At 50.5% G+C, this 26455-nt stretch overlaps 1 protein-coding gene across 1 annotated transcript in view; it reads left to right on the top strand.

Annotated features, from left to right (window-relative positions):
- PLXNA4 (plexin A4) overlaps nucleotides 1–16914 on the top strand; it is a 398700-nt gene extending 381786 nt beyond the window's left edge. The window contains exons 30-32 of the mRNA XM_036427224.2: nucleotides 1502–1714; nucleotides 8264–8414; nucleotides 10304–16914. Of these exons, the coding sequence (XP_036283117.1) occupies nucleotides 1502–1714; nucleotides 8264–8414; nucleotides 10304–10399 (460 nt within the window). The 3' untranslated portion in view covers nucleotides 10400–16914. The remainder of the gene's footprint in view (nucleotides 1–1501; nucleotides 1715–8263; nucleotides 8415–10303) is intronic.
- The last annotated feature ends 9541 nt before the right edge of the window (nucleotides 16915–26455 follow it).

Here is a 26455-nt window from a genome sequence, read left to right as displayed (position 1 = left end):
CCAAACACATAGGAACATTCTAACCATTTACCAACAGTGAGAAGAGCAACCAAAATAACTGTAAAACATGAGGGAAGTGGCAGGAGGTGAGGAGGTGGGTAGAGGGAGGGAAGTCACAGGAGGGAAGTGCCCCTGCTCCCTGACTGTGTCTCAGTGGCCGATGGCGGCACGGAATCCGAGAGCCAGCAGAGGATAGCCCAAGGGGCAGGTGGGCAGGGTTCTCCAGAGACCCTGGGACCCTTCTAGCAACATAGAGTGGCTGGCAGTGACCAGACCACCGGGCACGGTTTTTCTCCTCTTTGCCTTTGGTTAGCTGAGCCCCTTCCCGGCAGCACTTCCCTTATACCTTCTCCCAGGCTGCATCTGGTGAAGGAACACCTGTGCACCTTTACAGCTCAAACAATCAAGAGCCATCCCTTCCGTGAAGACTTTCCAGACACATCCCTCTGGGTGGCCCTAATCCACCTCTCTGATTCCCGTGGTTGGCCTGCCCGTCCTTTCCTTCTAGCGTGGACACTTCTCAGAGCTCGTGCTCGCTGGCGTGTCTGACTTCCCCAAGAACCCACCGGAATGCAGGTTCTTGAGGGTAGAGGATGTGTCTTGTTCACACTGCATCCCCCGTTCCCAGCACCGTTCCTGGGGAGCAGAAGGTTCCAACTGGGAGAAAGAGAGAGGAGAAGGAGGGGAAGATGAGGGGCCATGAAGATGTTGTTTTCTAAGTGGCTGGCTTGGAGATGAGAAACCCGTTAGCTCCTCCTAAACTGCTCCCTTCTCACACCTTCGTTATGTAGCAATAAGTTGATGTTCCTGGGCAAGGAAGCTGGGTGTGACTTCTTCCAAGCCCTGCCTGCAGTGGATGGCAGAGAATAAGATACAAAGCCTAAATTCCAGGCTGTTCTGAAGGTTCGCCTGTATGCGGCGTAGGGGGTAGACTGTGAAATGGAGCGTCAGAAAGCCCACTGCACAGCGCCCATCATGGCTCCTTTGACCCCAGGCCTGTGCTGTGAGGGACACTGAGCCTGCAGCCTCGCCTGCCATCACTCCCTGCCTGGTGCCCGTCCACACTGTCTCTCTGGATGGTTAGCCTTGCTGGTCCTTGGTTTCCCTGCAGGTAGATTTGTGGCTTAGAGACGGCCCTTAAGAACATCAGTTCCGCCCTAACTAGTTTGGCTCAGTTGATAAGAGTGTTGGCCTGCGGACTGAAAGGTTCTGGGTTTGATTCTGGTCAAGGGCATTTACCTTGGTTGCAGGCACATCCCCTGGGGGGGGGGGGGAGCGGGGAGTGCAGGAGGCAGCTGATCGATGTTTCTCTCTCATCAATGTTTCTAACTCTCTATCCCTCTCCCTTTCTCTCTGTAAAAAAATCAATAAAATATATTTTTTAAAAAGAAGAAGGAGAATGTCAGTCCCCAGCCTCTTCTCTTTCTCCAGAGAGCTCTCCGGCCAAGCTACGGGCCCGCACCCCATCTCCCCTGACAGTCTGTCTCTTCCCTCCTCACAGTCTGCCGCTGCGCTTTTGGGTCAACATGATCAAGAACCCCCAGTTTGTGTTTGATATCCATAAGAACAGCATCACAGATGCCTGTCTCTCCGTGGTGGCCCAGACCTTCATGGACTCCTGCTCCACATCGGAGCACCGGCTGGGCAAGGACTCCCCCTCCAACAAGCTGCTCTATGCCAAGGACATCCCCAGCTACAAGAACTGGGTGGAGAGGTGAGTGCTGGGGTGGGTGCCACGGCTGGCAACTTCCCCTGCCTAGGGGTCCTCCTCTCGCTCCACCGTGGGTGAGGCTTGAAAGCAGATCGTTCACAAAGCTGAACCCCAAAGTTGCATCACCCACACCCTCACGCACCCTGTATTTTTGGCTGAACAAGAACTGAGGAACTTGGCTAGGAATTTTCATGGGGCTCTGCTTCCCTGCCTGGAAAACGCAGATCTTAGTGTCTGAAATATTTTCTAGGCCCAGGAAGGAAATATGGTCCCTTGCTCTAATCCCCCCCACAAAAAATAAATAATAAAAGTAAATACTTTGAGGACTGAATAGCTTCTTGCCACAAAAAGGCTGGTGGCCTCTCCCCATCTGCCCCGGTGCCTCTGTCAGTCCTGCCAGCATCCTGTGGGATGTCATTGCCACTCCAAACAGTTTTCCACTGTCCCAGTCCCTGGACTCTCTCACCCTGAGCCCCTCTGCCCTGGGCCTTGCAGTGCGTTCTCAGCCATAGAGGCCCTGATCTGCTCACAGCCTCAGCCACTGCACCTGCCACTGAGTTCCCCCTGCAAGCCATGGAGGGGGTGTCTGGATGCAAAGCTCACTCCTGGTACAAAGCAGTCATGGTTTATCCGGGCCGCATCAACTCCCTGTGCCAAGCACCTGAGCAAAGCAACCAGCCGACACTTTGTTTACTTAATCATGACACTGGCCCTGGGATATGAGTCAGGATTCACAACCTCGTTTTGTGTCCAGGAAGGTGAAGAAATGAACATACAGAAAGGCTAAGTAATCAGCCCAACATGACTTAAACGTGATCCCAAGCGCAGCTGACTCCCACATCCCTTTTCCATTATGTATGATACTTTTAGACAGGGCCTCTGCCAACCCATAAGGTGTGCTGTGTGGTTTAAAGGCTGTGTCCTTCCTACCGGGGGATGTGACCCCAGCCAGGATGCGTGGTTTACACAGGGAACAACCTGCACAATCTACACGACAGCCTGGTTTATTGTCCCTCTCTCATTTTCTCAGAGGAGCAAAAAGCTCAAAGTTGGTGCCTTTTCAAAGAGTAAAAGAGACCAGAAATTGTTCCTGACTTGGTGACCAAAGACAAAATGTATCAGTCCACCACGGCGTTGAGACATCTTACTTGTGCATTGCCTTCCCTTGTGCATAGGAAATGACAAGCAGGGTGGATCCTGGCCACCTCAATAGCAGTCCTCCTACAAGGGTTGTCTCCTTTTCCCTCTCCTCTCTGGTCCTTGATCTCCTTTCTGCCCCTTCCTGTTCAGGCATGTGGTGGGCATGCAGCCCTGAGGGGCAGTGAGAGAGCTCACTCTTTTGTTCTTGTATCAGATTGTGTACAAGTCACCAGGAGAGACTCTTACCTCCCTCTTTGTGTGGACAGTGGCTCATTCTTTGACAGTAGACCTGACAGGAGCAGGCCCTCTTTCATGGTCACCTGGCTCTTTGGCAAAGAGAGAGAGGAGGCAGCAGGTGGGGTTCTTGGTTATCCCTGCACTGATGCAAGGTCTCTGTGATAGGACCACTGGCAGTGAGGAAGGGAGCAGGGATGTGAAGGGCTGGGAGCATTTCTGAAACATCTGCATAGAGGACGCTCCCAGAGCATAGCCAATTGGAGATCGGCTAGTGGAGATCAGAATAATGGGCTCTCTTTCACTTGATGCTAAATGAGATTTGTGCCACGCAGCTGCTATGGGTCATGAGTAACCCTGGTTCATTTGGTTATTTTTAGGAGTGGTTTGATGGTTTCCACTTTTTATGCCACCAGTTTCTTAGCAACCCATGTCACTCTCAGGAAGTTATCTTTCTCTTGTGTGAGGTCCCAACTCCCTTCTCCTCTCATTCTGAATGAGGGTACAAAGATGGAGGGGTGAGGAAACCACATGACAGGTCTGGAGGCCAAGCTTCTTGAACTTGGTGATGAACAGATCAGTCCTGCTCTCATTCCCGGGAGACTGCTCTGAGCTTGTCTGGCTCCCTACAAGGGACTCATTCAGGACCATCAATCCTGGACTCCCATTCTCCCTTCCACGGGCACTGGCAGCCTCCAGCTCAGAAGAACAGTGGTAGAATGCCCTGCTTCTGAGGCTGTGGTCCTCCCCTCTCTGAATCACTGGCCCAGCTGCTGTGAGCACGCACACAGCCTGCACAGGACTCGGGCTCCGTAACTCACTGCACCCTCCACACATTGGAGAGGCCTCTGTCCCATCCCATGAAGAACCAGGGGCTCCCTGGCCGCCCTCTGTACACAAAGGGTAGAGAGTGTATGAATTCAGGAGGCCTCTGAACAGCCTGGATGATTCTATCACATCTCTGCTGGTTTGCATTTCCTGGAAGTCCATCCACCTGTTCTCTTCACATTCTTCCACCCCATTTCTGCCTCCAAGTGCCTTATGGTGCTGATGGTTGAGGGCCCACTGCAGACTCCCAGTCTCCGCTGCCTCCATCCAGGCACTGGGGCTTTTGCTGTGGCCACATCTAGAGAAAGAAGACTCTCTTGGCTCCTGGCAGCAGTTGGCTGCTGCACTGATCTTACAGAGAACTCAACCACGCCTGTTGTGCCACTATCGGTTGTCATTTCATCACCAATAGCAGGAAATGTTCCTTTCGGTAGTAATGTCCTCTCATGTTTAATTGGAAGACCTTCAAGGTTGTCCCCGCGGCCACCTCAGCCTGGCTCCCTTGCAGCCACAGGCTTTCCTGTGGGAATGAGTTCAATGGCCCACTGTGGGGGTGGACGAGGGGCGTGCCACACACAAGAATGCCATCGATCATAGGTGTCACTGCATGGAAAAGGTTACGAATTTTAAATATTTAAATATGCCTCCTAAGGAAACCATCCATTCAAATTGCAAAGCTGTGACAGGTCACCCTGGGAGCAATCCTGGAGGTGAAGTATAGGCATTTCATTAACTTGTTCATTAATCCTCAGGTCAAACATTTATGGTATCCATCATGGCTGCATTGGGCACTCGGGAGAGATTAGACTTGATTCTTCCCTATGGCTCTCGTGGTGAAGGACACATGGACAGGCACTGAGCAAGCCCCACGAGCCATAGTAGGGGCACTCGGGGAGTGAGGTCAGTGAATGATTCACAGGGGAGAGATGTGTGTGCAGCCACCTTGAAATTGAAGTTTCCAGGGACATCAGGATATCAGGCCCCAGTGTTTTGCACATCTGATCTTTGCCTTCGAAGTATTTAAAGGGATGATAACACTTTGCTCTTCCCTTAGAGCTCAGGGCTTGGAGAACATCTTCTTGATGCCAAAAGTAGAGCTGAGACTCCCAGCTTTACACACCAGGCCCATCCCATAAAAGCCCATAAATGTGAAACCATCCATGCTGGTGGGTTAATATATGGCCCCAGACATGCACTGGTCTGATCCAGACCCCAACAGTGGAGGATCCAGCTCTCTGTGGTCCTTCCCTTTAGAACAACTCCCCAAGGACTGATTTCGGGACCACAGGGTACAGACAGCCACCTAGTATGAGCAAATGCAGTGAAGAAAGCTGGGAAAGGCCATTGATGGGGCCTGGACCTCCTCAGCAGGCTTTGGCTAACCTGCTAGGGCCTGGCCAGCTCAAGGACCATCCTGGGGACTTTTAAACACCAATCTCTTCTGAAGAAGGACTCAGCTGCAGGCAGAAATCCCATAGGAGGAAGTTCATGTACAGGGGCCCAGGCTGACCTTGCCCTTCCTCACTGCACAGCCAGCTGATAAGAACACTGGTTGAAGTTCATTACTGGAGCATAACTGCATTCTTCACAATCAATAAGGCTGCTCGGTGGCGGAGCCCAGCACAAAGACCAGCACAGCAAGGACCAAGGAGGAGGCAATTGTGCACACAGCAGAGAGATGCCAGGGCAAGGTCATTATCAAGTTCAAGAAGGTGCTGTCATGAACTGAGCACAGTATGTGGGGCTGGACAGTAGGAAGATGGCAAGGCAGGGATACCAAACCCTGCAAGCAGGATGGGCCCAGTCAGCACCAGGCAGGGCCAGGGATAAGAATGGGACAAAAGTTCTATAAGCCCCATATTCATCCAGTCCTTGTGCTGTTGGTTGCTGTGATTTAGACCTTGCTGAAATAGGACATGTATTTCAATCTGCTGGTGGGTTAATATATGGCCCCAGACATGCACTGGTCTGATCCAGACCCCTCCACACAAGCCACAGAAGAGACATGGGGCTGCTCAGTGCGGACTTGAGAGAATATGTCAGGTGGGGCCAGGTGAGACCATGGCCCACGACTTCAGATGAGAAGATCAGAACCCCTGCCCTCTTCCCTCTCTACTTTCAACCCTGTCCCACCCCCCTCTTTCTCACACAGACACACTATTTAAATATTCCCTTTGGAGAAATGAACTAGGCTTTCCGTGTGCTACAAGCCATTACAAAAGGACAGAGTGTGGACATCTGCTGTCTCCATGGAAACGTGGCCACCTACCCTAGGGATGAGAAAGGCAGCAGGGGGAGCCCTAGTCCTGTTTGCAAAAAGCCTGACAGAACCATCCATCTACCTGGGAAAGGTTCACAGGCAGGTAACAGACACAGCAGGAGTCTTTGCTTGTGGTACAGTCCTGTCCTGTCGGGGGACTTGAGTTTCCATCCTGGTCAGTCACTCTGACTGCCTGGAGGGATCTCTGAACCTGGCCGTGTTAGCTGGAGTTTGGGTCATTTGTTGGTTTCTTACCAGCAGGACCTGAGAACATAACCTGACAAACATACTGTGCTCATTGGGCATGGAATTGTGAGGGGACAAGAACACAAATCTCTTTGGGAGTGGCCAGGCTGGGAACCACCAAGTCTCCTAGGTCTGTGCTATGCAATGGAACATTGGCATTTATTGTGTCCCAGCAATAGTGGCAGTGAGTGGCTGGGATGCATTCAGTGGCCAGCACCCTAAGGAACCTGAGGATGTCCTGGGTGGACTGCAGGCCTGGAGGTGGGTTCCTTGTGCGAAGCACCAGAGCCAGAATGAGACAGAACCAGAGCTGAGGTCCAGACTTGCGAAGATGAGGAGGGACCAGGAAGCAGAGGACCCTGCTCTGAAAGAAGCTGTGACCGATGAAAATCCAATGAGATGGGGCAGGATGGTCTCTCCTGAGCCCTGGGCTCCTCTGAAAAAAGGCCATTTCATTAAGCGCTTGTCCTGGTACCTATCTCGACAGCACGTCATGGGCCGAGACCTCCCGCCAAAATGCAATCAGTTCAACCATGCAGTTGGTGAATGTGTCTGTGCGGCGGGTCCCTGAGGGATGGAGATTCTCTCCCACCAGCCTGTCTCTTGCCAGAGGGCACAGATTTCATCTCCCTCCCACTGCCTTCCTAATTTTCTAGACAAAAACATCACAGTGCGACTGTGGCTCAGAGCAGCAGCCATCCTGCCCCACCAGCCCAGGGATGCTCTGGCAGCAAATAGAACTGTCATTCCGTGGCAGGCCCTTGAACACAATACCAGCCTGCCACCCCACTCCTGGATGCCCCTGGGGAGCAGTGGAGGTCGGGGACCCGGACTGGTGGGTGCATGGTCCATGCAGTAAGGGGGGTGGGAGAGATACAGGGCTGGGGTCCCACGTGAGACTGTTCCAGAGCCTCTGAAGATGTCCCTACTCTTACCTGATCAAACTACGGGTCTGTCACTGTCACCCACACTTACACAGGTGAGAGTGGGTACCTCTCCTAAAACAGTGTGCCCCAGATGCCTCACTTGCCTCCCCTAGTCCCTGCCCTGGCGACTGTCCCCTCTATTTTAGGTGCTTGGGCTTGCTCTCCCAGCACCGAAGGTCCAGCGGAACTCTGGGTGTGTGGGACTCTGTCTCCTCCTCTCCCTGCTGTGCAGCTACCTGGTTCCATGCAGAAGGTGCCTGGAGAGGGTAGGCGGGGCTGTCTTTGGGGCAGTGGGTCCTTTGGTTACTCATTAGGAAACTGCACAGCTCCCCTCTGGCAGGAGAGTTGGGGTTTGCTGCATAAAATGTCAAATTGCAGAAATTAAAAATGTAAATGCTGGCATCTAATTAACCAGTTGACAGCAGTGCACAGCTGCAAGTGACAGTGACTGATTGCCTTCTGCCAGCCTCAGTCCCCAAGCAGCCCCAGCTCCTCCCGGTTAACCCCAGGAGGGGAGGACATCAAGGCAGAGCAACTGCTTGCAAGAGCCCGTGGAGGGACCTCTTTCTTCTGCGTATGGGAGGGGGTGCCAGGGGGACATGAGAGACTTACTGGACCTTGATGGAAGCAAAACCAATGCAGAAAACAGCCCCTCCTTTCTCCTGCTCCTACCCCTGTGCACCCTCTGATGGTGTCTGTCTACTCGCCACATCCCTGCCTCTGTGCCTCTTGCATCCAGAGCTGCAGAGGGCTCTCCTGGGCAGACCCCACAGCCCAGATGAAAGAGCGGGAGAGCGCCCACCGTGGTCCCCAGGGGTAACACAGAGGCATTGCTGGCCCAGACAGTGCTGCAGTGTCCCTCTCCCCTCAGCTCCACGTGCACCGCTCCAACCCCTTTCCTCCCACCCCTCCCGGCAGGTATTATTCGGACATCGGGAAGATGCCGGCCATCAGCGACCAGGACATGAACGCATACCTGGCCGAGCAGTCCCGGATGCACATGAACGAGTTCAACACCATGAGCGCGCTCTCGGAGATCTTCTCCTACGTGAGCAAGTACAGCGAGGAGGTGAGCCCCACCCAGACACTTCCTGCCCCTGATGGGAAAATCCTGCCCCAGGACCCGGGCTGCACTGCAGAGATACCAGAAACGTTCCATTCTGCACTTTTCTACATTCGTCCCCATGCTTCTCAGACATGCAGATATAGTAACTATTTCTAACCTTGTCTCTCCTTTGTTTCCATTTCTTCCCTGCCATTCACTTTCTTTATTTTTCCCATTTCTCTATTTATCTAATTTTCTTTGAACAAGCTATTCCTCTTCCCCATGGGCAGGCCAAATGGTCTGGCACGGTATGGTGCTGTACAATAGGCTATGCTAGGCTATGCTAGGCTATGGTATGTTGTGTTACAGCAGAGAGCAGGATAGATGCAGAACAGACTAGAATGGAATCTGCTTTTACTTGCTATGCTCCCTGCTTGGAAAACCTTACCGAGGTCACTGCCACTGCAGACACTGCCTTCTTTCTGGTTGTAAAGGTGTTTATGGGAGTTTTCTCGGTCATGCCAACTTAGACCAAGGCTCAGGTCCAGGCTGCCTGTGTCTGAGCAGCAGGACCACCACCCTCTCTATACCCCGGCTTCTCTCCCTCCTCCCAGCCTCGTCACCAAGAGAGGGTCTAGGAGCCCCAGCAAAGTTCAGGGCCAGGCGTCCTCCATAACCAGGCTATGCACCTCAAGGGGAGGGGCAGCCTGAGGCGGGCAGCTGGAGGGAGGAATGTGATGCCAGCCTGTGGGCCCGTGCTGGCCCAGGACAAGTGTGTGCCTGTCTGTGGCCACATGACAGAAGTGAGGACGGTGTAGAGTACGCAGTGTGTGAGTGCAACGGACTCAACCTCGGAAGGAATAGTTCCTTAGTCTATAAGGCACTTGTCTGCTGCCAAGGTTAAGACATCCATCCTTACAAAATGTTGGTGCCAATAACTGGTGATTCTTGGCTACGTAAGAAGTTGGCAACTCTTGTTTTCTCTCCAATTAGAAATGCATGAAATACAAAGCTCAGGGAGCCTCCCCCCACTCTCCTCTCCTCCGCCTAGCTGCTCCTTGCCCTCTCCCCCACTACAACCCCAGTGGATTCCACCCCTGTGTGCTGTGTGCCCCTCCTGGAGCATGCATCCTGCAGTGAGTGCCCATGCATGTTCCCTGACTTCATCCTCTCCCCTGGAGCAGCCCAGAGGGGGCTGGTAGTTCCCACATTGTGCAGATGAGGAAATGAGTAACAAAGATGGGGTTCAGAGAGATACATGCTTGTTTCATCCCAGATCACCCAGCTAGAAACTGGCAGACCCCTTATTCAAACCCTGAGTCTAAGTCAAATTCCAATTTTTCTTCCCGGGCCACAAACGCTCATGGTCATTTTCCTCCACCAGCCACCTGAACTCAGGAAAGGTTTTAGCAGATATTATCCATTAGGTGCTAATGACTAATCTTAAGATATATTAAGCTTCTAGTGGTATTTGTTTCTTAATAGACGAAGTGAAGCCAATGGGTTAAGGCTTTCCTTTATTGGGTGGGGAATTTCTTAATATCTGCAAAATCACGTTCCCCCAAGATGGTGGGGTCTGGAGCTGCCTGAGGTGTAACATGCAGGTATCTGGAGCATCCTTGCGCAGGTGTCTTCTGCCCACTGTCAGCTGTCCTACGTGGGCAGTGAAATGTACATGTTTACTCAGACATGCTGATCTATGTGCTGACATCCTGTATTCATTGGCAAACGGGTGCCCAGATGTTGTCCCTCCACATTCCCCATCCCTGTTCCTTAGGCCGTCTGTCTACCCAGCAGCTTCATGTGCACGTTTTTCCACACCTCTGACTCCATCCCCCGTCTGCGTGCATCCTAAGAACACAGAACATATACACATGCAAATGGTAACCTCCCCGTTCTCGCCCTTTCCACAGATCCTCGGACCTCTGGACCACGATGACCAATGTGGGAAGCAGAAACTGGCCTACAAACTAGAGCAAGTCATAACCCTCTTGAGCTTAGACAGCTGAGAACCGTCCTTCCAGGCACCCCCCCTGGAAGGAGGGACACACCAAGCCGTGCCTCAGTCTAGATTATCATCTTTACCAAGTGCAAGTTCCGACTGGCGTCAGCAGCATCCCCTGAGCAGCACTGTCTCTTTTTCTCGCTCTCTCTTTGCCTTTTTCTGTCTCTCCCTCCTTCCTGGATCCCTTCTCTTTCAGTTGCTTGGCTAATACACTTGAAGCAACCCACCAACCCTCAGCTAGTCCTGGATGGCCAGTCCTGAAGAGAGGGACTGGACCAGAAGATTCCAGAGGGGGCTCTTTCCCGGCTGACCCCACGCATCAGCACCAGGGCCCACAGATGGATGAGGAGCCATGGATAGAGGCCGTGTCTACTAGTATGCTGCTACTTCACCTTCCACTTCCTGCGAGCCCCACATCGGTCCGAACTTTGGCCTGGAGAAGAGGCAGTGAGCTCAGTATTATCTTTGCTGGGAAGACATCAACTGGCTCTACTTCCCCCCATTTCCATCCCAAGGGGTCAGTCGGTGGTATGATCCCTTTGCAACTGTGAGAAGAAAGGCCATACCTCCTACATATGACCAGCGTTGGGGGCAGGGGCTGAGGAGTTGGTGAGCTGTCTGTCACTTGCTGGGTTAGCATCCAGAGGCCTCCCTGTCCCTTCCCGTTTTCTTGGAGTTCTTCCAAATGCCCAGAGGGACCTGCCTGCCAAGCCTCGTCCCCTGCCTGTGGAAAGCCCGACAAGAGAAGAATAGCAGTTACATTCCACCATGGGGATACTCCTATCCTTCTCCTCTGGCTTCTAGTGGCAGAAATGTCACATGGAGGGTGAGAAGAGGAGAGTTCATCTACCCTGGAAGCAGAATTTGTTGTTTTCCATTCACCCCCCAGTGCAAGTGCATCCCAACCATAGTCGCAGGTGTACCATTGCCAGGTCCTCGTCTAGAGAAGGCACCTCCATCCCCCTCGGTCATCACTCATTGAGGGTCAACATAGAATGCAGAGTGCATCCAGGAGATTCTACCTCCAGCCGTCTCCATGGCTCCATCTCCACCATGCTTCCTGACAACTCTACAGAAGGCTGGGGCAGACAGCCTAGCCTCTGTCAGCCTGCAGAATCCGCGGCCATTGCTGTATGGATAACTTTGTCACTGGACTGTCCAGACCTCCTGGGCTATTATTTCATTAGCATCTCAGTTGTCTCTTTAGCCACTTTCCTCTCTCATCTCTTAGCAGTCATCACTGAAGGAAATGCACCCAAGCACAGCCTCATGGAGACCAATCAAAATGACAGGCAAACTCAGCCCCTGGCTTGTCAGGTCTGGGAGGACCAAAGAGTCAAGCTGAAGGTCATGGCCAGAAATCAGAGCAGGAACATACAACTGACCTTAGCCCTGACATCTGTCTCTCCATCTGTCCTTCCATCTATGGATACATCATTTTAGCCAGCCAGGTGAGCATGGACTACGGTGAGAGATGCTCTAATGAGAGTCATGGAAACCTGGAATTGTGAAGGGACCATGGAGGCCATGGCACGCCTGGTGTCCAGTTGCACACCACGCTGGGGGACAAGGAAAAGCACCATTCAAGGTGGGGTTGGGAGCGAGTCTTCCCTTCACATCTGCGGCGTCAAACATCATTCCTTGTCATCCACTCACAGAAGCCCCAAGTGGAAAGGGGAAGGAACCACATCATTTCCAACTGTCCATGGAACATCATGTACTTTTAAGAAGGCTCACCCCTTTGGATATGAATATGTGTGCATGTGTGTGAGCTCACACGTGTGCACGTGTGTGTGTACGTGTGTGCACCCTAGTAGGCAGAGAGCTCAGAAGGATTTCTTGTCCTGTGTAGGGGGATATTGAAATGTTTCTTTCCTTCTCTGCCCCTGGTCATCAGTTCATCCTGCAGCTCCCAGGACATTTCAACACTTGCTTTCTATACTGAGTGCTGGTGAGTGCAACGAGAGGTCACCTGTCCATAGGAAATCAGGGTGGTCACAGGCCGAGAGAGGCCTGGACTTGACTGGGGGCCAGGCAGTGGTGACCCAGAACAGGGCATCACGTGGCATCAGGGAGCACACACGGTGGACAAAACATGAGAAACCTAACAAATGGGAAGAGGAGAATGGGGAAAGATGCATGTCAAGGGGGAAAAATAACCAAAGGTTTTGGCAAATGAAGTGCCAGGTGAAGAAGCATGGAATTATGGAATTTCTACCCTAATCATTTGATTTTTCTCCCAAGAAGCCAGGCGCCCTGGCAGACCAGGAGGGAAGCATGTGGGAGGCGGGCTGAGGAGGCAGCTCGGCCACTAAAATATTTTTGCACATGTCAAGGATTGGGGAGGAGAGAGACACAAGCATATTTAACACAGATTTGCTGAATGGAAATTGTGTGTGTGTGTGTGTGTGTGTGTGTGTGTGTGTGCATATGAGTGTGTTTTTACTTATTTTTTACGTTTTGCACAGATAGAGAAAAAAAATGAACAAGCAGAAAACAAAGACTGTTGCCATGGTTCTGCTGAAGCCTCTATTTTTTACTGGGTTATTATTATTGGTATTGTTCCTTTGTCGGTACAGACTTTTCTTTCCATGTTTTTGTTGTAAGAGGAACTTCGAACACCTCGGAGAAACGTAAGTGTCAGGACGAAGGGGAGAGAAGAAGGGACGGGCTTCCCTGCTCTCCTCGTTTCTCCGAGGGAGGAGGCCAGGCAGGTTTTTCTTTAGTTGATGGAAGGGTTTGTTGCTGGAGCTTTGCCCACAGTCCCGGTGGCCTGGCGGGGACTTAAGGATGGAGAGACAGGACAACCCATCTGGCCCTGCTCGGTGAAATTCTTCCCTTTGGCTGTTTGTTTGTTTTCCATTTCTTTCCTTTGGGTTCTTGGTGCACGTGTGATAGGCTTCAAAGCAAAAGCAAAGCTATTCTTTCCCCCAAATCTTTCCAAAACTGCCCTTGGGAGGCCTGAGAGCTGCCCAGGCAGAATGGGGACCGCACGCACCCACGCAGGCCTGGGGAAGGGAGGGAGGTCCCCTCACGCCTCTCCTCTGGCACAGTTCACTTAGCAGGGTCACGGTTCTGTTTAAGGTGGGACCTTTATATGATCCCTGGAGTCCTGGGCAAAGACTACTTGTACCCCTCTCCTTCTCCCCTCCCCTGGAAACCACCAAGGTCAAAACGGTACGAGGAGACGACACAGTCAAAATAACTGGCCTGGCGTAGCTGAGGGTTTTAAACTGAGGGCAGATGAGCTGAGGGCTGGTAGGGTGGGAAGCGGGGCAGCTTTGCAGGGTCCTGAACATAAGAGAATGGGTACACAGAAGCAGCAGGTGGATCATTTCTAGGGGGTAGGGGATACAAGTCCACCCAGGTATAGGGTTTGCCACTTCTTGTAAAGAGAGGCACTGCATTTGTTGGTAACTACAAATGGTACCATTATGTGAAGTTGGCTATGGTGTCCGTGACTTCCTCAGGAAAATATTTTTTCTTGCCTTCTTCTTTCAATGTGGTTTTACATTTGGAGACCACCTGAGTGTCCCACAGGTGAAGGTCTGTTCATACCTACCCCCAGAATGACACGCACACCCATAGGAGCTCCCAGAGCATGCGGGCCGGTGAGAGGCCTGAGCTGTTTAAGAGAGAGAGAGAAAGAGAGAGAGAGAGAGAGAGAGAGAGAGAGAGAGAGAGAGAGAGAGAGAGAGAGAGAGAGAGTCATTTTAAATAAATCCTAAATCCCAAAGTTTGAGGCAGACTGTCCAGGACTGTGCCCAGTGGTGAGGTCACTGACCTTGTCCCCTCACCTCCCAGCCGGGGGTGAATGTCCATGTTCTGTCCCAGAACCCCTGCCCCAACCCCTGTCACGTTCCCAAGCCAAGGTCCTTGTGCTCATGTCCCCTTGCATGTATGGCTTCTGAGTGTGCCTCCCTTCTGTCCCTCCTGCCCCTCCTGCACATGTAGCCTCTGCCCCAGGGCTAGTGTCCACTAACGTACCACTGAGCCCCTGGGCAGCTCCACCCTCACAGCCCAGCCCTCTGACTGCCTCAGGCCCACCTCCTCCCCACACTGCCTCCAGCCAGGACCCCTGTCAGAGGAGCCCCAGCAACCAAGACCCAAATGACCTCCACTCTGGGTGTGAGGCAGGTCCTGCTGATGCTGCTTTGACCTAAAAGGAAAGCCCTTTCCCCATCGGTCTCCTTTCTTGGGACTGGAGGGGAGGGGGTGCGGGCACATTCTTGGTTTCACAGGATGCAAAGTCAAGTACTTAAGCTCATCTCAGAAGGTTCAAGTTGATCATCACTCATCAAGAACAAACACTTCCGCCTCACGGAGAGCCCAGGATGGAGGGAAGGCACAGGGTGGGCTCTGCAGGCAGAGGTCCATGGCATTTTCCTTCTGGTCCTTCCAGGAATGGCCCACAATGCCGGAGTCCCCACATGTTCCCAGAGAAGACTCAGCCCCAGGGACACCCCCCCCCCCCCGAAACACACACACACCCAGGCAGATCCTGGCTCCGTCCTGGTCTTCCCTCCTGTCCAGGGAGTCAGTGTCCACCTCCATAACCACATCCCTCCTCTGAGCCCCAGCTCCTCCCTTTACTTTAAACTGGATGTGGCCTGCTTATTGACGGCTTCGTAGCTTTTTATTTTTTCTCTATATATTTTAAGTGTCTAAGATTAAGGAGGGAGCACAGGTGTGGATATAAAGTCCAAATTACTAGCGAGGAGGGAGAAGCAAAACTACCGGCCAGTCCGAAGGTCCCGCTGTGACCGTCTCCTCCTGGTGCTCGCAGGTGGGCAAAGCCTCCCCTAGGAAGCGAGGTGCCCGGCCCTCTTTTGTGGAAAGGAATGTCTGCAGGAAAAGTCTCATGAGAGACCTTTTTCTTTTTTTTACTAAAAGTCTTTGCTTCCCAGTAAAATTATTTTTTACTAGGGAGAGTATCCAACTTCATAAAGTATATAGGATTTTTTGGGTTGTAAACGAAATACCTATTTAGAGTCCAGTTAAATTCCTTGAGTAGACTAGTGACTACTCCAAAGCAAACCTAAACAAAACCAAACCCTGATGCATAAAAAGAGCTTTCTATCTGTATTGGCAGAGAGAGTGAGGTGGGCCTGGGTCTAGTGTCCGGGGTCCGTGGCCCTACATTCCCGCCCCTCCACCCCTACACTCTGTCCAGCTTTGTCTCTGCTGCCCCTGATGCTGAATCCCGCCTTTTTCTCAGCTCCCCCAACCTTCAGGGAGCCCCTGCAAGGCATTGGTCATGGAGGGCCCGCCCTCTCCCCCAGAAGGCACATGCTCCTGGCTAGTAGGCAGGTCACCCGCAGCTCATCTTCCACAGGGCTCTTTACCTGGCATTAGAACTTCTTTTGTTCGTATCTTTGATCTTCCGACTCAAGCACATTTTGTAGAACTCGGAACAGAGGGTATATTAAGACCAATGCAAAGGGCACTAAGAAACCGAGACCACTTTACAAAGCAGGACTAGTGGTCACAATTCAGTCCCTGTGACCAAGATGGTACGTGTCCCCCTGTGTTCTCTTTCCCTTCCCCAATGTTCCTGTCAGCTTGTTGGCTCGTCAAACTTTCCGTTCTTTAAAAAGAAAAGCTAGTTTACCTCAAAGAATCTTGTTTCCATTTGGAAACCAATGACTTTGCGTTTTAGAGTGGACAACCTTCCCCTCCAAAACTCCCTGTCTGGGCACAGTGGCCTTGAGGCCGGAGGTCCTGGCGGAGTCATGTGTCGGCTGCACTGACCAATAACAAGAACCCAGTCCCTGAGATGGGGAGAAGAGATTGGATGCAGCTACCCTCCTCCCCACTTTACTTACAGGGACCAGCCTATCTCTTCCAGCAGGGCCCTGCCAGGTTGCCATAGTGACCAGGAACTCCAGGGTACCACAACAGACAATGGCTCAGTGAGCCAGGCATGGGGGAGAGGAGTCTGCCTGGTCAGATGACCCAGAGTTAAGTCTCCAGGACTGGAGGGAAGAGGAGGAACAGGGAAGGATGAATGGGTGGTACAAGGAACAGGCAGGAGACTTTGAGTCTCAGAGAGAGGCCGCTGAAGGAGGAAAGGCAGGTCGCTCCTGCCCCTGTCACCCATTCCAGCCCCAACCCACTTCCGGTTCCATAAAGCTCCCACCTTGAACACTGAGCCTGAGAACAAAGCAAAACATATCTTTAGACAACAGTGTTATAATGAGCCTCAAAGATAGGTGGGAGGAATCTATTAGAGGATGAGGGTCTTCTGGTTTTGATTTTTAAAGAAGAGTATCCTAGTAAGATTTAAAAACAAACAAAAAAAAGATTTTAAAAAAAGTTTTTAAAAAGGAAACCTATACTATTTCAATTGGAGCCCAGTTGTAACTTGGTAAAGGCAAGCTCCTGTACCTTTGTTATAATTAATTGTATACCTGTGTATGTAAATATAAGGCATTCCTATTTTGCAGTTCAGAACAAAAAAAAACTTATTTGTAATATAGAATAAAGTTTATTAAAAAATAATAAAAATGCAGTTTGGAATTTGGGGTGTTTGTTTTTATGACTGGCTGGAAGAGGGTGGGGAGAAGACTGTCCTTACGTGGGTGGTGGTTGCAGACATATGGCTCCTTCTCTCTCCAGCTAACACTACCTAAACTCCACCATCAGAGGCACAACCTCTTACTTAAGCCTCTGTCCTCACTTCTGAAGCAGACACGTCAGAAGCAAGGATGCTCAGGACAGGGAGAGCCACTGGCCTGTTGTTCCCAGCCAATAGGGTTCACTTCTGTCTAGAGACCCATCAGCCTCTGAATCTAATATTAGCGGATAGATTCAGCCTTCCTGAGAGTGGGCTCTGGAGAGACACAGGTTGCCACCCCTGCATTAAATCGTCTTGGCAAGCTACACCTGATGTAAATGACTTTATCAGTCCCCCTTCCCTATTTTGATAGAGTGTGGAGATCTGGAACCCAATTATGTTGCTGGGGTAGAAATAGGAGAGGGAGAGAGAAAAAAAGAACGGGAATGGGTGGTGGTGGAGGAAGGGAGGGAGACAGCACTTCTACCTGCCCTCGCTTCCATCTGTGGCCCTGCTGGCCTTAAGGTGGTGGGTGTGGGGAAAAGGGAAGCAAATGCAGAAGGGCAGTATCAGCCCAGACCTGGGCCCAGGAGAGCTGCAATCTCTGGCTGTCACTTAACCGGCTACTCTTGGGCAGATATTTGCCCCTCTGAGCCTCAGGCAAGTGGATGGAGAAGGCTGAGCCAGACATCTCCATGAAATTCCAGTGTCGTAGGCAAAGTGGAAGCCAGGAGAGAAGAGGATGAGGGGGAAAGCAGCTCAAGGAAGGCGAGATAGAAAAGTAGGAAAGTGAAGAAGGGAAGAAGGGAGATAGGAAAGGAGTGAGGGGAAATATAAGACAGACCATGTGGGCACCCACTGCTGATAAAACTTCCAGCACGTTCTCCCTCCCCTGTCTCCTTGCTGGCGATGAGGCTGGAGGGAAAGGGCAGTTAGGGGTGACCAGGCTGTTAGGGGAGGGCAATTAGGGGTGACCAGGCATGCAGAGGAGGGCAGTTATGGGCAATCAGGCTGGCAGGAGAAGCGGTTAGGGGCAATCTGGAAGGAAGGCAGGCAGATGAATGGTTTGAAGCCAGCAGTCCTGGATTGTGAGAGGAATGTCCGACTGCCTGTTTAGGCCCGATCCTGGTAAATAGGCAGTCAGACATCCCTCCAGGGATCCCACATTGGAGAGGGTGCAGGCTGGACTGAGGGACACAGCTCCCACCACCACCCCTGTGCACAAATTTCATGTACCTGGCCTCTAGTTAATAAATAATAATACAAGAATAAACTCTGTTTTTTGTATCTATACAGCTGTAAACCTACTTTTGCCCATCCCTGTACACACCTCTATGTTTTGTTGGAGCATTACTTAAAATCACCAAGGTTTGAAATCAGTAAATGAGTGGATAAAAAGCTGTGGTGCCCTAGCTGGTTTGGCTCTGTGGGTAGAGTGCCAGCCCCTAGTGGACTGAAGGTCTTTCTCACATTGATGTTTCTCTCACTCTGTCTCTCCCCCTCCCTTCTACTCTTTCTAAAAGTCAATGGAAAAAATATCCTCAAGTGAGGATTAACAACACAACAAAAAAGATGTGGTATATTTACACAATGGAATACTGCTTGGCCATTAAAAAATAAGGAAATATTACTTTTTGCCATTGCATGGATGGCAATACAGAAAGTATTATGCTAAGTGAAATAAGCCAGTCAGAGAAAGACAAATATCATATGATTTCACTTATATGTGGAATCTAATGAACAAAAATCTAACCTAATAATAGAGTAATATTCAAATTAACCATCACTCAGCTACACAAGCCATGCCCACCAGCCATTCAGAGCGAGTATGCAAATTAACCCAACAAAAATAGTGGTTAATTTGCATACACAGAGGGAGGAGTAAAAACTGAAGACAGCATAAAAGGAAGAGGGAGGGAAAGTGGAAAGCAAGGTGGCTGCGGCTGCGGCTGCTGGAGGGAAAGCACTAGCAGTGCGTTCAGGGTGGGGCAGGGCTAGATGAGTAGTGGTGATGCAAGGCCGCTGGAGGCAGTGAGGGCGGTGGGTGGGTGGAGCCGGGAAGGTGGGCGGGGCAAGGCGAGCAACAGCGGTGTATGTGGCCCCCCAGGCGGTGGCAGCTGGTCAAGGGTGCAGGGCGAGGTGCACAGCCATGATGGCAGAGCACGTAGCCTTGGAAATGGTGACGGGGTGGCCGCGGGTGCAGTGGGAGAAGTGGGGTGATGGGAGGGGAGCCCACCAGAAGTCTTACAGGAATATTCCTGCATCAGGTGCCTAGTAAACTAATAAACAAAGTATCAATAGAAGAGACTCATATTAGGTCTAGTAATAATTGATGTCGTTTTCTAATACTTTTTTAAATCGAATTTATTTAAACAATACAACAAAATTTAATCAACAATATAGTTTCCGTTGTTTTCTACTACTTGTGCCCAATGCTCAGGAAGCATTTTAATCCCTCTGTTGTAAAATTCTTGTGATTTTGATGCAAAAAATTCAGTCAATGCATTTTTGAGGCATTCTTCATTATTAAATTTTTTTCCAAGAAGAAAGTTTTGCAAAGAACGAAACAAATGGTAATCGGAAGGGGCAATATCAGGAGAATATGCAGGTTGAGGGAGAACTTCCCATTCCAACTGGCGCAGTTTTTCAGCAGTGATTCTTGCAGTATGCGGTCGTGCGTTATCGTGGTGAAGAATTACGCCCTTCCGATTAATCAGCGTGGGTTCTTTTTCTCTTAAAGCTTGGGCTAACCTTTCCAATTGGGCACTAGACACTGCACTTGTAATGGTTTGGTTAGATGGTAAAAGTTCATAATGAAGAATTCCTTTAAAATTCCACCAAACACACATCACTTTTTTCGCATGCAAGTCAGGTTTTGGCGTGGGCTGCGGAGCCTCATTTTTGTCCAACCATTGAGGCTGCCTTTTCAAATTAACATATAGCACCCATTCTTCATCTCCGGTAACAATTTGCTCTAAAAACGGCAAACGGTTTTGACGAGAGAGGAGCGAACTGCAAATTGTGACTCTTTGATTACGGTTGTTGTCGGTCAACTCATGAGGAACCCATTTTCCAAACTTTTGGACTTTGCCAAGTGCACGCAATTGATTGGAAATTGTTTTTTGTGAACAATTTAAAGTTGTCGCAAGCTCTTGTTGGGTAATTTGAGGATTTTGCACCAAAAGAGCTTGAAGAGCTTCTTGATCAAAATTGGACACACGGCCTCGACCACTCTTGTCATCTAACGAAAAATTTCCCTCGCGAAATTTCTCAAACCAACGCTGGCATTTTCTGGCGCTAACTGCATCTTGACCAAGAGCACTACAGATGTTTTTTGCAGCCTCACTTGCTTTTCTTCCTAATTGGAACTCGTAAAGCATGCAGTGCCGAATATGCTCTTCATCTGCCATCTTCTTAGCCCTAGTTTGGCAACAAAAACCAAACCAAACACAAACTTTTTCAAGCAAAACTTGTTAATTGCACTTCACATGTTCTGTAGATACCACGTGTTTGAAGGTTATGTCAATACAAGTCAACGCCAAGCAAGATTTTAAACGAATGTTTAAAAACGACATCAATTATTACTAGACCCGATAGATACAGAGAGCACACTGACAGCTGGCAGAGGGGAGGATGATTAGGGGCTGGGTAAAAAAATAAAAAATAAAAAGTAAAAGGATTGAGCAGAGAAAAACCAACTCATAGACATGGACAACAGTATGGCAGTGACCAGAGGGAAAGGAGGTGGAAGGAAGTGGAAGAGGGTACAGGGGGTAAATGCTGATGGAAGGAGACTTGACTTGGGCTGGTGAACATACAATACAATACACAGATGATTATTATACAATTATACACCTGAAACCTAAATAATTTCATTAACCAATGCCATACCAATAAATTCAATAAAAAATTTAAAAGTGAAACCCTTAGTGATTCTCTGAGAGCAAGATTAAAGTCATTTCAAGAAGTGTTTTCTAGGTAAGAGCCCTCAATTTCCCTCCACCTCTTCATTTCTCCATTATTTCCATCACCAACCACAGTGGCTGCCTTTTCTCCTTCCTTCCATTATTCACAATGAAAAGCAAGTTTTTATTCCATCTTGGAAGTTGTGACAGATGTTAGATGAGGAAAGAACATCACAGCAACACCTCACCTAGACGGGGATGTTCGCAAGACTGGATGCGCCCACAGCTCTGTGATTCATCACATTCACAGATGACTCCTCAGAGGGACCTGTTGCTATTGAACCTTCGGCACCTCCTGCCTCTCTCTGCTGTGCATCTTCCCCTGGACCCGTGGTGGGCAAACTGCGGCTCGAGAGCCACATGCAGCTCTTTGGCCTCTTGAGTGTGGCTCTTCCACAAAATACCATGACCTGGGCGAGTCTATTTTGAAGATATGGCGTTAGAAGAAGTTTAAGTTTAAGAAATTTGGCTCTCAAAAGAAATTTCAATCATTGTATTGTTGATATTTGATTCTGTTGACTAATGAGTTTGCCAACCACTGCCCTGGATGGCTGCAGCTTCTAATTGCCTGCAATGCACTGCTCAGCACTTCATCTGAACAGAAGCAATGCCGATACACACATGATCATTGTATTCCCTAACCATTGCAGCTTTTTTATTGATTTCTTACAGAGAGGAAGGGAGAGGGACAGAGAGCTAGAAACATCGATGAGAGAGAAACATCGATCAGCTGCCTCTTGCACACCTCCCACTGGGGATGTGCCTGCAACCAAGGTACATGCCCTTGACCGGAATCGAACCCAGGACCCTTCAGTCCGCAGGCAGACGCTCTATCCACTGAGCCAAACTGGTTTCGCATTGCAGCTTTTTTATGTCCTGTCTCCTCCATTCAGTCATAGACTAGGTTTACATTACTTTTTTTCTGGACTTAACGCTGAATGCATAGTAATAAGATAAATATGCTCATTATTTTCTCTAAAGCACTAGACCACAAGCTCAGGAAGCCAAGCATGATTATGTAAGGAAACCAAAGTGACCCTGAAGACAAGGTTTTCTCAATGATTTTAGTCTTCCATAGCTTATCAATTAAAACCATTAGGTCCCTTCACGGACACCAGGGTGGTGATGGCCAGAGTAGGGGCTGGGGGTGGAGACCAGGTGGAGGTGGGCAAAGGGGGGCAAAGAATTAGGGAACATCTGTAACTGTGTCAATAATAAAAATAAAGTGAAGAAAAAACATTAGGTCTCTTCAGAAAATGTCCTGTTGATAAGATACTTGGAGGAAATAAAGAAGAGAATGCAGGACCATAACCGGATTCAGTGCCCTGACACAGAGGGAAGCCACTTCCCAGAACACAGAGGACTTCTGCAGAGAAATGATTTCATAAAGTGAGTTGATGTATTTATATCCCACACATTACCTCATTCAGTTCTCAAGATCCAGCAGCTTTTTCCAGGAGTTGTCTTTACTATACCCATTTTATGGATGAGGACACTGAGGCTCAAAGCAATAGTAATTCCAGTCCCACAAATGGTACGTGATAAAAGTGACAGAGCTGTGAGCATAGGTTTCTCTGATTCTAAAGCTTATATTCTTGATTGTGCTATATTATATGGAACACTAAACAACTCCCTCCCCCCTCCACCTTTCTCTCTCATTGATAGGTTATTACCGTAGCATTGGAAATACAAAGGACATTGCAGAGAAAAGGAGCAAAGTTAGACACTGGCTTACACTTGTGAACTCAAGCAGGAATAGAATAGAAGAGACACTGGCAGGCTTCTTGACGGGATGCAAAGTCACAGAGGAATCAGATTCAAATCTCCAACATCCTCCTTAGCTGCAGGCTGCAACCTTAGACAAGTTCATTTACATCTCTGTGCCTTACGCCTCTCATCTGCAAAATGATTTGTGAGAAAGTTGTGAGAATTAAGTGTAATCGGTCTGACACATAGAAAGCACACATCAAGGAACGTAGCTGTTGTTAACAATGAGCCACTGACTTGCCGTTGAAAACATGCTTCTTGTGGCCTGATGGGTTGACGATGGGCTGATTTTACCCTGGATGTGACGGAGGCCACCACGTATTGGCAGCCATCCCCTCCTCCTCCCACGGGCACATTGTCCCTAGCTGGAGGAAGGTCGGTGCCAGTTCCCTCTGCAAATGGTCTGCTCTCAGCCCCAGTTCTCCAGCCCAGCTGAGTACTTGTTGCCTAACGAGGCTGATGGTCATTTTATAAAAGGTTCCAAATGCAGATCTGACCTGGGCAAGGGAGCAGCAGGGACCCGCGTGTCACACTGCCCCCTCCACAGAGAGACCAGTGTCCTTGCAGGGTGTGCCTTCCCCACGTTCCCAGGGAGCCCCACAGAGCCCCTGCGTCTGGTGTTGGGTCCTCCTGGAGTTCGGCTAGCCTCCTCACTCCACATTCTTACACAGATGGCATAGGATCCCGAATGCTGAGGCCCAGCTGCCGGCACCCAGCCCCATAAACTAGCCTGACTGCCACCTCCCCCCTGTCATTCCCCTAAAGGCCCCACTTAAGGCCTCTGCCAAGCAAGTCTCTGGTGTCTGGCACCCTGATTGGCTCCCCCGGGGGCCCTGACGCAGAGCTGGAGCAAAGAGCAGGCCCGGTGAGTTATGAGGCTGTAATTCCATCAAGGGCTTCTGGAGAGATCGTAAACTCGTGTCCCAAGTCTCCCCATTCCCCTGGCCTTCCCCCCCCCCCCCCCCCGCCGCCCCCCTAAGAGAGATTTATGGGCCTATAATTCTGAGGTGGGACTGCTTCTTATTTCACAGAGTCCAAATATTTTCCTAAAGCAACATCAGTCCTCCTGGCTCCCGGCTGCCTCGCCCAGAGCTAAGGAGCAGCAGCGCCGTCTGCTGGCTGGAGGCCTGGGAACCTTCTGGGGGTGCAACAGACTTCACCCCTTTCCCACCTTGGAAAAGGAGGACCACCTCCGACCGAGATGGTGTGTGGAAGCCCAAGTCATGCCTGAAACCAAATGGGCAGGAAGGAACTCTCTGGGGATTCAGGGACACGCAGATGTGGGTCAGGAGGGGCCTGCGAAGCGCTGACTCCCCAGGCTCCACAGATTCCGGGGACAAGTTATTTATGGAGCCCTGGCTTGTGAGGCGCTTGCTATAGATCCCGTGAGTCACATTGCCAAACCCAGTCTCTCTCTGTGGCTGTGCTTTTGCACTTTTTGCAAATACTGATGACTGCCTGTCAATGTTTCTGCCTGACCACAGCCCCTCCTGGCCCAGCAGCATGCCACCCTGAGGCCGATGGAGGGTACTGTTACTGGACATCATTGTTGATATATACGCCTTCACTGTCTGTCTCTCCCATTGGGATATGAGTGTTGCAGGGACAAGGCCTCTCTCTGGCCGGGCTCTGCTGTGTCCTCAGCCTCTGGCATAGTGTCTGGTCCCAGGCAGAGCCCTGGAAGAGTTGTTGAGTGAAGGACAGAGGAAGAACAGGGCACATGCTTGGACATGGAGGTGGCTGGGTGGTCGGCATCACTGGTCCCCACCGATGGCGATGAGACCGCCCTGCCTCCAGCCCTAGCCCCAGGCCTGAGCAGGAAGGGAGGCAGGGATGGTACGAGAACCTTCCTGACCCCCTTCCCTGAGGTCCAGCGAGGCTTTGGGTGGAGGCCAGTGGACAGCGGGTTGCGCCGTGGAGAGAGAGGGTGACTCTCTGGGAGCTGGCATTGGACCAGGTCAGGGAGTGGGACCTGAAAGGTGATTCTTCCTGCCAGCCAGGCCTGGGACCCTGGTCAGTCTGCCTCAGTGTCCTTCCTAGGAAGCTCAATAGTGACTCCATCACTGGGTCCCAGGGCGCTGCCCCTGGCTCCAGCGGTGCAGGGTAGCGGCCACCCTCTGGGACTCAGACTCCTCGGGGGCCCAGCATCCTCCCTACCTGTCTGACTTCTGTCTGTGCTTGGCTGTTCCCTTTAAGATCTGCTCCTGTTCTCCTTGGTGGTGGCTGGTAACTATGGAAACTACAATTAGGCTGTTTTGCTCAATGTTTCGAAAAATTGCCAAGTGCAGACAGCAGCCGCCCCTGACTTATCAGAGACCCACCCGAGCTCTTCCATATGTCCTCTGAGGACATTTAAGGAAATGTGCCTCAAGCTCTCTGTGATGAAAGACCAGTTTCTCTTCGAAAACATTCCTAATTCGGTGCACATCCATTGATTTCATGAAGTGCAATGAAAACAAATTAGAAACGTGAAAGGGGAGAAAAAAAGATGCATAACAATACAAGCCCCAACTTCTAATGGCACACCCAACAGGCACGAGTACCCCTAACAGTATTAGGTCCCCAGACATTTGCTATTGATTTCCATGCTGTAGCGTCTTGAGAGAGCATCCGCTTGCGGTCAGACTGCCTCCAGGGCCACACTTGGAATCTCAAGAAGACGGTTGGGGACACCCCCAGGACCTGTCCCAGTCCAGACGCATTTCTGACCATGTCTGCTGATGCGTGCTTTGGGGTGGGAGGTGGGGCTTTCCTGGGGAGCACTGACCACCTATGGAAATGTCTGCATTTGAACCTGAGCGAATGTGGGTGAGTGAGGCCGATGCAGAGTCCTTGCCATGTCTAGAAGTGCTCCCCAAAAGCCGAGAATCTGGGACTTGGTCACCAACCCTGAGAGGTTTTCCATCCACCCTGGATCCCAGCCTGGGATGTGATGGCACAAACGGGGTCACTCAGAGGGCAGAGGGCGTTGGACAGTTGCACTGCCCTGTGAGTCACCCGCCCCTTCCCCATGCTTCTCCTAGAGCAGAGATGACTGTTGGCATGACCCGGATGGCCATTTATCATTTTTCTACCCCCTTCCTTTTTTAAAAAAAATCGAGGCATGCTTTTTTTTTTTTTTTTTTATAGCAAAGGGCACGGATATTAATAGTGCATCTCCATGAATGTTTACATTTGTATACCACCCAGATCAAGCTAGAAAACACGTCTCCCAAAAAGTTTCCTCATGCTCCTCCCTAGTAAATACTCAGCCCCACACCCAAGATAACTACTACTCTGATTTCTATCACTACAGGTTGTTTTTACGCGAAACTTCATTTAAAGGGGGTCAGAGTGTGTTTGCCTCCATCTCTGACTGATTTCACTTCGTGCGATGTCTGTGATTCACCCATGCCTGGCCTATCTCTCCTCTGTGTTGTGTTCCGCCGCTTCTGTGAGCATCCTTGTGCAGCTCTTTCTGTGCACATGTGTTTTATTGCTTTCAGATGAATATCTAATAAACTGACTGCTGGATCACGAAGCAGGCATCTGCTTGGGTGTTTAGTAGACACCGACAGGTAGTTCTCCAAAGTGATTGAGCAGATGCACATTTCCCTCGGAAAGGCTGGGGATTCAGGTTGCTGAGCTCCTTCCCAAGACGGGGTTTGTCCTACTTTTCCTATGAGCCACTCTGCCGGGTGCACAGCGGAGTCTCAAGATGGTTGTAGCTTGCTTTCCTCTGATGAGTCATGATGTCGAGGACCTTTCCATATAGGATCATTGGGCATCTGGG

This window comes from Pipistrellus kuhlii, unplaced genomic scaffold (assembly GCF_014108245.1).
Source record: "Pipistrellus kuhlii isolate mPipKuh1 unplaced genomic scaffold, mPipKuh1.p scaffold_m20_p_10, whole genome shotgun sequence".
NCBI classification, from domain to species: Eukaryota; Metazoa; Chordata; class Mammalia; order Chiroptera; family Vespertilionidae; genus Pipistrellus; species Pipistrellus kuhlii.
The sequence above is the reverse complement of the archived record's forward strand: the minus strand, read 5'-3'. Positions and strand labels throughout refer to the sequence as shown.